The following is a 12259-nucleotide window of genomic DNA, read 5'->3' as shown; positions in this document are numbered from 1 at the left end:
ACTACTATGATAAGCAATGAACATGGCAAAAAAAAAAAAAATCCAATTTATGCTACCGGCTTTCATACAATTATTATTAAAACTGCTCACAGTCACATCACATGTAAAAAAAAAAATTGAAGCTGATACAAAATACATTAAATTCACTATATTGCCAAGAAAAAAAAAAAACTCAATTAAATTTAATGTCAGCCAATAACACACACTTTGAAATGTAATTAACGCAGTGAGGAAATATTTATCGTTGGCATAAACTACCTCTCCTATAATTGATTTTATATAGCGGTCTAATTAAAGAGAGACATTATTGAGACAGTGAAGGCTGTTGATAAAAGAATGAGTGAAATACAGTATGTGCAATAGAAAAAGAGCTAGCATATACGCATCTATTGATCCCCCACGGTTCCTCATGGTCGGCACGTGATCACTGCAGCCAATCATTGGCTACACTTGTGGAAAACACATCACCAATACCAATAGGCATTGACCTGGCCGGAGTAGATGTAAATGAAAGCGGAAGGGGGACCCAGCCAGCAGGAGCAGCTGGATATCCAAGGTTGAGCATGTACTATTTCATTTTTTTATAGCACATTTCAGCAATGAAGTGGTGGGAAAACCCACTTAGGGTATATTATTCAGCATTGCATTTAAGTGGTATATTATTTATGGTTTTGTATTTTTGAATGATTTTCTCTACATTTTTTCTTTTATAAAACAGCATCCTTGAGTTTAAGAAGTGCAGTGTATTATGCCTGCCAGCTTTATGCCTGTACAGAAACTCATCGGCACCTTGTGATCACGTAATTAGAGCTTGACTGGTTGACAGAGTGAGCTATTGATCATGTCAATGGTAGAGAAAAAGCTGATTGTTACAGCTGATGGTCAATGCTAATGGTGGTGCTGGTACTTTTGAGCCTGTGTTATCCCTGATCTGTGTATTTAAGGCGCTGCGCAGGAAGTTCCACCAACCAAAGCTGTATATGTACAGTAAGGTTAGTGGGAAACACAAAAGTATTACATCGGCTCCATGGAGGAGCCATACATTTTCAGTAGGGAATGGATCTGTGCAACCTTTCCCTGATCTTACAGACACAACCAGTGCAATAATGTTTGAGGCAGGGGTATATTTCTGTGGTTTTAATAAACTCACAAAGTAATGGATAAAAATGAGAACACCGCATCAATAACATTAGCCAACTCAAGTTTCACCTAAGTGAGCTTCTTCAGGGATTTTCTTATTGATTTTATTCACATAGAAAGTGGACATATACATGTCCTGTTAAAAATAATTTCCTTAATTGGGCCGAAGATATGCAAGTTTGATGCTGCGCAACATTATGTAAAATAGATCCTGGGGCACGCTCATGATCACATTTTATTAATACTAATGGCTTAACAATATGGCAGTCATTTGATTGAAAGTTGGCCTTATACATTCGAGGAAATGTAGCTAAAGTCACTGATTTTGTTAGGATTAGACAACTATATCATGTGTATTGGACAGTCGCAACTCCTCTTTCTTTTGGGTTAAAGAAGAACTAGACTTGTCAAGTTTAAACATGCCCAGTCATTGTTCCTATGGATTTATGTCCTGAAGTGGCATATTCGCCTCTCACTATTTAATCCACATGCAAGCCCATCTAAGTGTGCATATTTATGGCACTGTCGAAAGAAATAGCTATCAACAGCTAATAAATGTGTATGAGCAACTTAGAGGGGTTGTGTTTGCAAATACATTTATTGCCAATCTACAAGATACAGTTGTGCTCAAAAGTTTACATACCCTGGGAGAATTTTTGCTTTCTTGACCTTTTTTCAGAGAATATGAATGATAACACCAAAACCTTTTCTCCACTCATGGTTAGTGGTTGAGTGAAGCCATTTATTGTCAAACTACTGTTTTCTCTGTTTAAATCATAATGACAACCCAAAACATCCAAATGACCCTGATCAAAAGTTCATATACCTTGGTGATTTTGGTCTGATAACATGCACAGAAGTTGACACAAATGGGTTTAAATGGCTACTAAAGGTAACATCCTCACCTGTGACCTGTTTGCTTGTAATCAACGTGTGTGCATAAAAGCTGAGTTTCTGGGATCCAGACAGACTCTTGCATCTTTCATCCAGCCATTGACTATTCTGGATTGTGAGTCATGGGGAAAGAAAGCAAAAGAATTGTCAACGGATCTACGGGAAAAGGTAGTTGAACTGTATAAAATAGGAAAGGGATACAAAACGATATCCAAGGAATTGATAATGCCAGTCAGCAGCATTCAAACTGTGATTAACACATGGAAAATCAGGGACTCTGTAAAAACAAAACCACAGTCAGATAGACCAACAAAAATTTCTTCCACAACTACCAGGAAAATTGTTCGGGATGCAAAGAAAAACCCACAAATAACATCAGCTGAAATACTGGACTCTCTGAAAACTAACGGTGTGGTTGTTTCAAGATGCACAGTAAGGAGGCACTTGAAGAAAAATGGGCTGCATGGTCGAGTCGCCAGAAGAAAGCTATTACTGCGCAAATAACACAAAGTATCTCACCTACAATATGTAAAACAGCACAGAGACAAGCCTCAAAACTTCTGGTACAAGGTAATTTGAAGTAATGAGAGCAAAATTGAACTTTTTGGCCGCAAACATAAACGTTATATTTGGAGAGAGGTTAACAAGGCCTATGATGAAAGGAACACCATTCCTACTGTAAAGCACGGAGGTGGATCGCTGAGGTTTTGGGGATGAGTGAGCTACAAACAATTCAAAACGCAAGGTCAAGTTGACCTGTCATTGGCTACAGCAGAACAAAGTGAAGGTTCTGGAGTGGCCATCTTAGTCTCCTGATCTCAGTATCATTGAGCCACTCTGGCCAGATCTCAAGCACGCAGTTCATGCTAGACAGCCCAGGAATTTACAGGAACTGGAGGCTTTTTTGCCAAGAAGAGTGGGCAGCTTTACCATCTGACAAAATAAAGAACCTCATCCAAAACTACAACTATAGACTTCAAGCTGTCATTGATGTTAGAGGGAGCAATCCATGATATTAAGAAATGGGGTATGTGAACTTTTGATCACGGTGATTTGGATGTTTTGGGTTGTCATTATGATTTAAAAAGAGAAAATACAATAGTTTGAAAATAATTGGCTTCACCTAACCACTAACCATGAATGGGGAAAAAGTTTTGGAGTTATCATTCATATTCTCCGAAAAAAGGCCAAGAAAGCAAAAATTCTGAAGGGGTATGTAAACTTTTGAGCACAACTGTAGGTGATAAATGTATGATCTCATGGGATCTGAATACTGGGACCACTACCGATATGAAGAATGGAAATTTCAAAGACTCTAGTGTGAATAAGGTGGCAATGTGCATACTCAACCACTGCTCAATTTACTTCCATGGGATTGACAGAGATAACTTTGGATCGCCCATTCTTGATATTAGTGATGGTCCCAGCAGTCGTGCCACCTGCAGTCATACATTTATAACTTATCCTGTAAGTGAATTATGTAGTTAGTGGGATAACTGCTTAGTACTCTTTTTATATACTGTAGTTCTCATTATCTATATGTTTTAAAATGTCCTACAAATTAATTAACATACTTTGAAAACATCTCTGCGATCTATTTCCTAAAGAGCTAAATATAGCATTTGACAAGTTACAGTTTCGAATATAAGCGCTTTTCATGCATATTTTGATGCTGTTGCTATGACAGTAGGCTCTGGTATCTGCTGTGCTGCGAACATTGTAATAATGCCGGATGAGATTCTTTATGAAGTTTCTAATACTCAGATTAGTGATCCATAAGTGATTAGTGACACGATGGGAGAAGAGGATAATATCCTGTTTGTATATTCGGAATGAAATGCAGCGGGTTGTACCCTTTTCTAAAAGGCACTTGTATATGAAATTCAGTTTGTGTTATCAACTGCCATGTTCATAGACCTGGTGGTATAACTGTACGCAGAATGATTACTTGTCAGTTTATGATGTTCCAAGTGTCACCAGAGACGTGGTCATTTGGTTTTATCACCTTGAGAAAGGTGCCGATCCAGCACCAAAACATGTTGGTACTGATAAAAAACCTTATATGAACCTCCAAGGCTCCTCATTTCCTACAGTGTAGCCCATCCAGCACCTAATGTGATTCTCTCCATTCTGGTAAATACACATGTGGAAGATATCTTCTCCAGCCACGGAAATCACCAGATATTCAGGTATACACCGGAGTTGTGCCTTCTCACAGCACTATCAGAAGAGCGCAACCACCCCTTCAGCGGTGTTATGCCCTATTGTGCGCTCTTTTGCCCCTCTCTAGAATTCTTCAGCAGATACATGGTGACTAGTGGTTAGCATAGTTGCCCTGCAGCATCAGGGCCCTGCTTTAGAATTGAATCAAGGGTAACACTGTTACTCACAGTCACAACATAAGCATACAGCAGCCGTACTTTAAGCCTCACATTGTGTAGGTTCCACCTGTGCAACCGAAACAGCTCTGATCAGTCAAGAAGGACTCCACAAGACATTTGAGATCTGGGGAATTTAGGGGCCACGTCAAACCTTTAACAATTTTTTTCAGTGTGTCAGGACCTATGATCCTATTGCTGAAAGAGTATACTTAGGCTACTTTCACACATCAGGTTTTCTCCGACATCCGGCTATTTTTAGAAAAACTGGATCCGGCGAAATCAGGCGCCGGAACCGTTCTTCTCTCATTGAATTGTAATAGTGCCAGATTGCGCCGCATGGCCTTTCGTTTCTTCCGGTTTTCGCTGGAAAATTTTGATTCCGGCGTCTGAAAAAAAACGTCTCTAGTAACTTTTTTTGTCTGCGGCCACAATGGAAGTCTATGGACGCCGGAATACGCTGGATCTGGAAAAAGACGGATCCGGCCACCGGATCCGGTTTTTTAAGTCTGCGCATGCTCAGATCCAATTGGTCAGCCCCAAGGAAACAGATAAAAACCTGCTAGATGGATCTGTTTTTTCTCAAAATAACCAGATCCTTCCGGTCGGAAAAAACCTGATGTGTGAAAGTAGCCTTACTTTTAAATAGGTGTTGTAAGTCAAAGTAGCTTTCATATGAATGACAAGACCCAAGATTTTTCAGTATTACATAACCCATAGTGAATCCTGCCATTACATTCACCTCCAGCTATCAACATGATGTAAAAGAAAACCGTGATTCATCAGAGCAGACCACTTCTATTGCTTCATTGCTTCTTCTTATGCCCTTCTAGGTACTTTCTTTGGTGGACAGGGGTCAGCATGATACAGAGCAAGTTGTTGTGCATGTTAAAAATATATAAAGTGCTCTCAGTGAGAGAAACAAAATAGGAATCTTGTGGGTATGATACCTTATGATATCAGCCTGATGAAGGGACGTAAGCAGTCCCGAAAGCTTGCTTTGTAACAACATTCACTATTATTTGTTAGCAATTAAAAGGTATCATACCCACAAGATTCCTATTTTGTTTCTCTCACTGAGAGCACTTTATATATTTTTTTCTACTGGCTAACACGGTACCAAACCACTTTTTTCGTTGTGCATGTTCTCACACCATTCTATCATAGAAAGCCCAGAAAACCTCTCAGCAGTTTTGACTCTGTGAATCTACTGGCAGCTTGAAATATGTGACTAGAAACCTGTTTAAATATACCAATGTTGATGTTCTTAGCAAGGAAAAGAGGTTTCTCTGGCAAGTACTGTTATGCCAAGTATCCACTAGGCTTTTCCTAGCAGGAAAATATCCAGCAGTAAATAACCCCACAATCTCTCTGCTTCACTCTTGAGCGACAGCTGTAGTCATCTGCTAGATACAGCTGTCACTCAAATAGATGGAAGAGATTGGACTGTGTGAGAACTCCAAACATTTCACTGTTAGGGAATGCCCAGTAGACACTTGGCATAGTGGCCTTTTAATCCTACTGATGATAAAAAATATCCACACAGGTACGTTCATCTCTAACAGTGTCATCAGATTGGAGGTGAAAACTGCTACACATTCCTTTTAACCTTTCTGTTTAGCAATTTGTCCTTCAGTGTTGTGGAACTCGAACAGATGGGCTAGGCTTTACTAGCCCAATGTTGCTGATTCATTGGTTGTTCTGTTTTTGATCATTTTTGGTAGGTACTACTAACCACTGCATACTGGTAACATCCCACAAGACTTGCTATTTTGGAAATTCTTAGATTCAGGTGACTAGCCATCATAATTTGGTCATTGACTAAGATACTCACAGGTTCCCATTTTCCAGCTTCCAATACATCACCTTGCAATCCTCATACTTCCAGAATAATATACTCCTCAACATTAAAATCAATTGCAATCTAAACCAGGAAAATTTGTGAGATTCTGAAAATCACTGGATTGACAGAGATTTTAATTATATGCAAATTATGAGAAAATGGAATTTATTCAGTATCAAGTATGAGCACCACACATAGAAATACACTACTGAGACACATTCATGTTCCCTTGTGAAGGCCTCTTCATAGTGTTGCCCACATGATCTGAAGACCAATCTCCTGCTATCATTGTGTCCATGGCAAAAGCATAACTTATCAACAAACGAAAGACCTCCATTCTGCTTCCATTGCCCTCTTGCTCAACACCATGATAGCCTTTGAGAGTGGTGACACAAAGTTAATGGAACACCTACAGCTGGACATCTGGCTCACAGACCAATGCCATGCAAACATCTTCTGATGATTTCGTAAACACTTTTTGATGCTTTAGGCCTGGTAAGTCATGTCTAATTTCCCTTGAAGTACAAAATGAATTACTTAGCACCATTCTTCAAATATTACTAGACCACGTGGGCAACGCCATGAAGAGGTCTTCACGAGGGAGGGAAGGTCACACTGGTTGTTGTCTTGGGATTATGGTGTGGCCAGACCCCTCTACTCTTTATTCCAGCTACACTAACAGCTTGATAGTACATTGATTTCGTGGTAGAACCAGTGTTACAGCCATTTTGCCAAAGTGGCCCAGGAGCTATTTTTCAGCACAACATCAGACCAGATATTGCTCATGCTACTGTGAGCAGCTTTTGAGACCTAGACATGCTACCAGGGCCTGTAGCGACTCTGGACTTGTTTCCCATCAAGCACATCTGGGACGTACTGTAACTGGTTGTCAATTGCAAAAGGAGCAGCTAGCAGCGGATCTTGATGATTTTCGTGACCAAGTGTATTCAACGTGGCACAGCATTCCTCAGACAACCATTAATAACCTCACTAATATAATGCTAAGGTGTGTAAATATGGGGATTTCTGCTTGTAGCTCTCATACTCGATACTGAATAAAGCAAGATGTTTTGAAGTTTGTTTACATTTTTTCATCATTTACATTTCATTAATATGTCTATTCATCCTGTGATTTCCATAATTCCACGACTTTTCCTCCTTGGTGTTGCAATTTCAACATTGAGGAGTGTATATCCCAAACTTTAGGTGTTGCCATTGTAACAAGATAATCAGTGTTATTCCCCTCACCTCTCAGTGGCTGTAATGTTATGTCTGATCAGTGTTTGTTCCCACTGTGTTTGTGTGGGTTTCCTTTCATACGATGAAAGCACACTGATTGGTTGATTTGGCTTCCTATAAAGTCAGCCCTGTTATGTCTGAGATAGGGGCTGCTGTGACTGTTGATATCTGTGTTGCGGCAGTGCTGCAGAATGTGTTGGTGCAATATAGGTAACTGGGAAAGAAGTGGCTGCTTATCTCTATGGACTGTCAGGAAAAACTGTTGGGAACATGGAATGAATATACAACACATTCTGTGCCATCTGTGCAAACAGAGACTTGAATCTCTGGACCTTATTTCTGTTTCTTTGCACTTGACAGACATTTTACACCGGTTTTGTAAGGTGTCGATAATCCGGATTAGTGCACCTGCTCGGCACTGACAGTTTATGAGAGCGTGTTGGAGCAGCAGATGCCTCTGGTAGAGCAGCACTTTAATTTTTCCTAAAATTCTATAACACATTTTTCAATAGAAATTCTGCATATAGAATGGTTGGGATGGATAGTGTTAAGCTTTTGCACTGGTGCTAATTTTTCTTTCCCCAAGGCTGGCATCATTACATGTGCAGAGGAAGGAGGATTTGTCATAGTCCATAACTAACCGCCTCATACTGCATTTGGGCTTGGTGGTGATGAATGACCACTGTCTCACCTCACACCCTACTTGGAACAAAATGCCATTATTTCTTAGAGAAAAAAAGACATGGAAAAAGAACTGGCTGAGTGATTAGAAGGACGATGAAGGAAGAAGGGTGGGTTTGTAGATGATGAAAACCGACACAGATTGTGATGAACAGCAGTAGGGAAGGTGGGATAACTGATGTGCGGAGGGGGGAGGAAAGGCTTCTATACAGTATATATTGTATAGGAGGTGTCAGCATTACAGCCTGTGACGCTCTGACTGCAGCATGCATTAATAAGGATGGGTAAGCGAGGGGAGGGGGTGCGCTTGTTCTTTCACACCCCCAAACAGCCATGAAAAGACATCTGTGTGGGTGTAGTAAAGATATTTTTTTCTATGCCAATCCGGGGTAATAGATGGTAAAGAGCAAGGTATGAAATACTGATGAAAAGCAGAGCAGTGGTTTTCTTATCTAGTCGTTGGCATAAAACAAGAATACTTATTTATTCAATGACAATACTTAATATAACAACAATTTATATATGTGACATCAGGACTACAGATTATAAAAACTGAGCATAGAATGATGAATTTCTACATAGGATCTACTGGATGTTTGTGTATAATCTTCAGTGATCTTCTGACTGTAGACTACCAGGACGGGATCATACACTGCTGGGATCTATATAATGTCCAGTGATCTCCTGACTGTGGATTATCAGGCCAGGATCAGACATTGCTGGGATCTATATAATGTCCAGTGATCTCCTGACTGTGGATTATCAGGCCAGGATCAGACACTGCTGGGATCTCTATAATGACTAGTTATCTCCTGACTGGGTTATCAAGACAGGATCAGACACTGCTGGGATCTATATAATGTCCAGTGATCTCCTGACTGCAGATTATCAGGCTAGGATCAGACACTGCTGGGATCTATATAATGTCCAGTGATCTCCTGACTGCAGATTGTCAGGTCAGGATCAGACATTGTTGAGGTCTATATAATGTCCAGTGATCTCCTGGCTGTGGATTATCAGGACAGGATCAGACACTGCTGGGATCTATATAATGTCCAGTGATCTCCTGGCTGTGGATTATCAGGCCAGGATCAGACACTGCTGGGATCTATATAATGACTAGTTATCTCCTGACTAGATTATTTGGACAGGATCAGACACTGCTGGTATCTATATAATGACCAGTGATCTCCTGACTGGATTATCAAGACAGGATCAGACTCTGCTGGAATCTATAAAATGTCTCAAGACTGTAAATTTTCCAAACAGGATCAGACACTGCAGAAATATGTAATTGTGATGCCTGAAAATATTAGTATAATTATGCATTATTATATTAGTGATTATCCAAAGACGATCATCACTTCATGTGCGACAGAGATGTCTTTTTTTGGTAGTTCCTCCATCCCTATGTGCTGACCCCTGGTACAGGAAAAGGGATTCACATGTGAGTGATTGCTGACAGGTCATTCACATGTAACAAGCTGGAAAGAGGAGGACTGTAACATCTAGACACTATAGAGGAGTGGAGTATGCGGTATGGTTGTGGCGCATACTGGGGGCATTGTGACTGGCACGGAAAGGCACACTGAGGAAGCATGTTTTAGGGGTGCACTGTGGCTAGCAATGTATCTGGGTGCACACTACCTCGCACAATATAGATGGTCGAACAGTGGCTATGGTCAATGGCTAGCACATTATAGGGAGCACATTGTGACTAGCGCTGGCCACACTGTAGATAATATGTGTGTGTGGGGGGGAATAATGTGGCTGGCACTATATGGAAGGTTGCACTATGTTATGAAGTGAATCAGAAAGCGCTGACGTTACAATGTAATATTTAATTAAAAGTGAAGTTCTGCAGTAGCTGGAAGGTGTATCGTAATGAATATTGTGCACCAATGTTACAGTTCCATTACCTGCATAACAGCTCTGACCCTGCATCAGTGAAGATAGGCAGTGATGAACCTAAACATGTGTCTTTATTTGTATCATGCATTTTACAGGAAACGTGTCCACTAATGTCCAATGCCCGTCAGTATACAGTGCACATTTAATGCTTGTCTACCATAGCACTAGTCTGTGGGTAGGTATTTTATCCCTTTCTCCTTTCTTGCAGCCTACAACAGTCTGAGGAGTCATAATGACCACAGAGGTGGGGGCTGAAACTGAATTCAATCCTGGCGCCGATGGCCATGCCCAGGATGGAGTACACAATCCTGCGCTGCTCCCACCTGACACCCCACAAACCCCTGCTAACAATGTAGACCGGACAGGAGTCAATGAGAATTCAAGGAGACACGTGGAAGTAAGTGTTCAATGATATTTTACAGAAGAACCTACTGCCATTCGATGGCTCAAAAAATAATTCTGGAGCATCTTTTCTGTGGTTCTGTGATTCCTCCTGGAAATGCATGAATAAATTAAAAACCAAATGTTATCATTCACGTTGTCAAAAAGAAATAAAAAAAACAATTGATATTGTTTTGACACGTTTGTTAAGTGGATCAATGAGGAATTACCAAATAAACAGGGGTCCCAACTAGACAATGTATGGTAATCTCAATGAGCACCAGTTGTCTATCACTTTGATCTTCCCAGCTTAATGTCTTCTCTGTAAAGTCTGTACACCTCTCTCCATTTTTTATTCTGTTGGTTTAGTCTCATGATCTGAAGGACTGCTCCATGGGTCTGAGCTTTGCACTCTCTCAATCGGTATAGCTTTGCCTTGGCAGCATGGGAGGAGCACACAGGGACTGAAGCTCATCAGATCCAGTGACCTGGTCAGCTCCAGCGCAGTGCTTTCAATCTCTATAGCTGAGAAAAGCATCCACTTCTGATAAACTGCACAGGTGGCCAGTAGCCTAGGCAATGAGCAGTAAACAATTTGTAAGAGGTAAATTGTAAAGTTGCTTGTTTTTACATGCATTGCAATTATACCTATTTATGATGATATGAAAACCCTTCTGTATATTTGGTATATACTAATATAAAACTATATAAATAACAGTCCATGCTGATCTATTTAGGCTTCACCTTCTGTTTTTACATTTTACTTGAGCTTCTAACTGGACACTTATTATTGTGACCTGTAGAGTGAAGAGAGGCTTGAGGTCGCACAGGACAGAACAACACCATCTCACAATCAGCGATCACCGCAGAAAACATCTAGAAAACCCAAGAGTGCCGTTTGTAGGGTGACACTCCTGGACTCTTCCCATTATGAATGTGAAGTGGAGGTAAGATATGTGTCGGAATAGAAAATATTTTTTTGATCACTTACATCTCCGATCGATAATGTGAGAGCTCTTTTGTCTGGTGGCTTCTTGTGTTTCAGAAACATGCTAGGGGGCAGGTCCTATTTGATACAGTATGTGAACACCTCAACCTGTTGGAGAAAGATTACTTTGGTCTTACATTCTGTGATTCTGACAGTCAGAAGGTAATGCTTCTACAATCCACTGATGATATTGGGATCTCATCTGATGTGAGTGCAACACGATAATTCATCCTCCTACTTGATAAATTATGCTGCTCTTCATACTTTCCATTTTTAATGCCTCCAAATAAAACTAGCTGTACTGATGACAGCTTGTACACGTTCCCTTGCCTCCAGGATGGAGTTTAAAAAATAATAATTTTCAGAGTTGCTTTTAAAAAGATGCATCATAGACTAGGGCTGAGAAGCGGTGCATGTTGTAAGAAAATTACCTTAATACAGTAGATGCAGAGGTCCTCCCACTGTGGTCAATACATGGCTCTCATGAGACGCGTTTGAGCGGTTTCCACCAAATGGTGTGCTTGTCGAATGACAGGATGCACTTAACATCTGGCCATCCTACAATATCATTATTCTCTGGGCCGACCAACGACCTCATATATTTGCTGCCAATTAGTCATCTGTCAAGACTATATCCATGCTAACAGCTTGTTTCCTTTTCACTGTTCCACTTTCCTAAAGGGGTTGTTCAGTTCAGAAAACCTACTTTCACATCCTCTGTTATGGAATTCTGAAATAATAGAGAGGAGGGAATCTGCCATTAGGGACCCTCATCTATTAAACAGATCAGAAAATGGCGACAAA

The 12259-nt window shown here is 40.5% G+C and overlaps 1 protein-coding gene across 9 annotated transcripts in view; it reads left to right on the top strand.

Moving 5' to 3' along the window:
* EPB41L1 (erythrocyte membrane protein band 4.1 like 1) overlaps nucleotides 1–12259 on the top strand; it is a 166930-nt gene that overhangs the window by 93926 nt on the left and 60745 nt on the right. For 6 of the 9 annotated variants that reach the window (XM_073555307.1, XM_073555306.1, XM_073555305.1 and 3 more), the window contains 3 exons: nucleotides 10295–10483; nucleotides 11271–11414; nucleotides 11513–11662. In XM_073555307.1, coding sequence (XP_073411408.1) covers nucleotides 10319–10483; nucleotides 11271–11414; nucleotides 11513–11662 — 459 coding nt within the window. In that variant the 5' untranslated portion in view covers nucleotides 10295–10318. The remainder of the gene's footprint in view (nucleotides 1–10294; nucleotides 10484–11270; nucleotides 11415–11512; nucleotides 11663–12259) is intronic. The other 3 variants (XM_073555309.1, XM_073555310.1, XM_073555313.1) reach the window with 1 other exon arrangement.

The sequence above is a fragment of the Dendrobates tinctorius genome, unplaced genomic scaffold (genome assembly GCF_039654945.1).
Source record: "Dendrobates tinctorius isolate UK_male_01 unplaced genomic scaffold, ASM3965494v1 ptg000223l, whole genome shotgun sequence".
NCBI lineage: Eukaryota > Metazoa > Chordata > Amphibia > Anura > Dendrobatidae > Dendrobates > Dendrobates tinctorius.
Note: the sequence above shows the minus strand (reverse complement) of the source record. Positions and strands in the feature narration are given on the sequence as shown.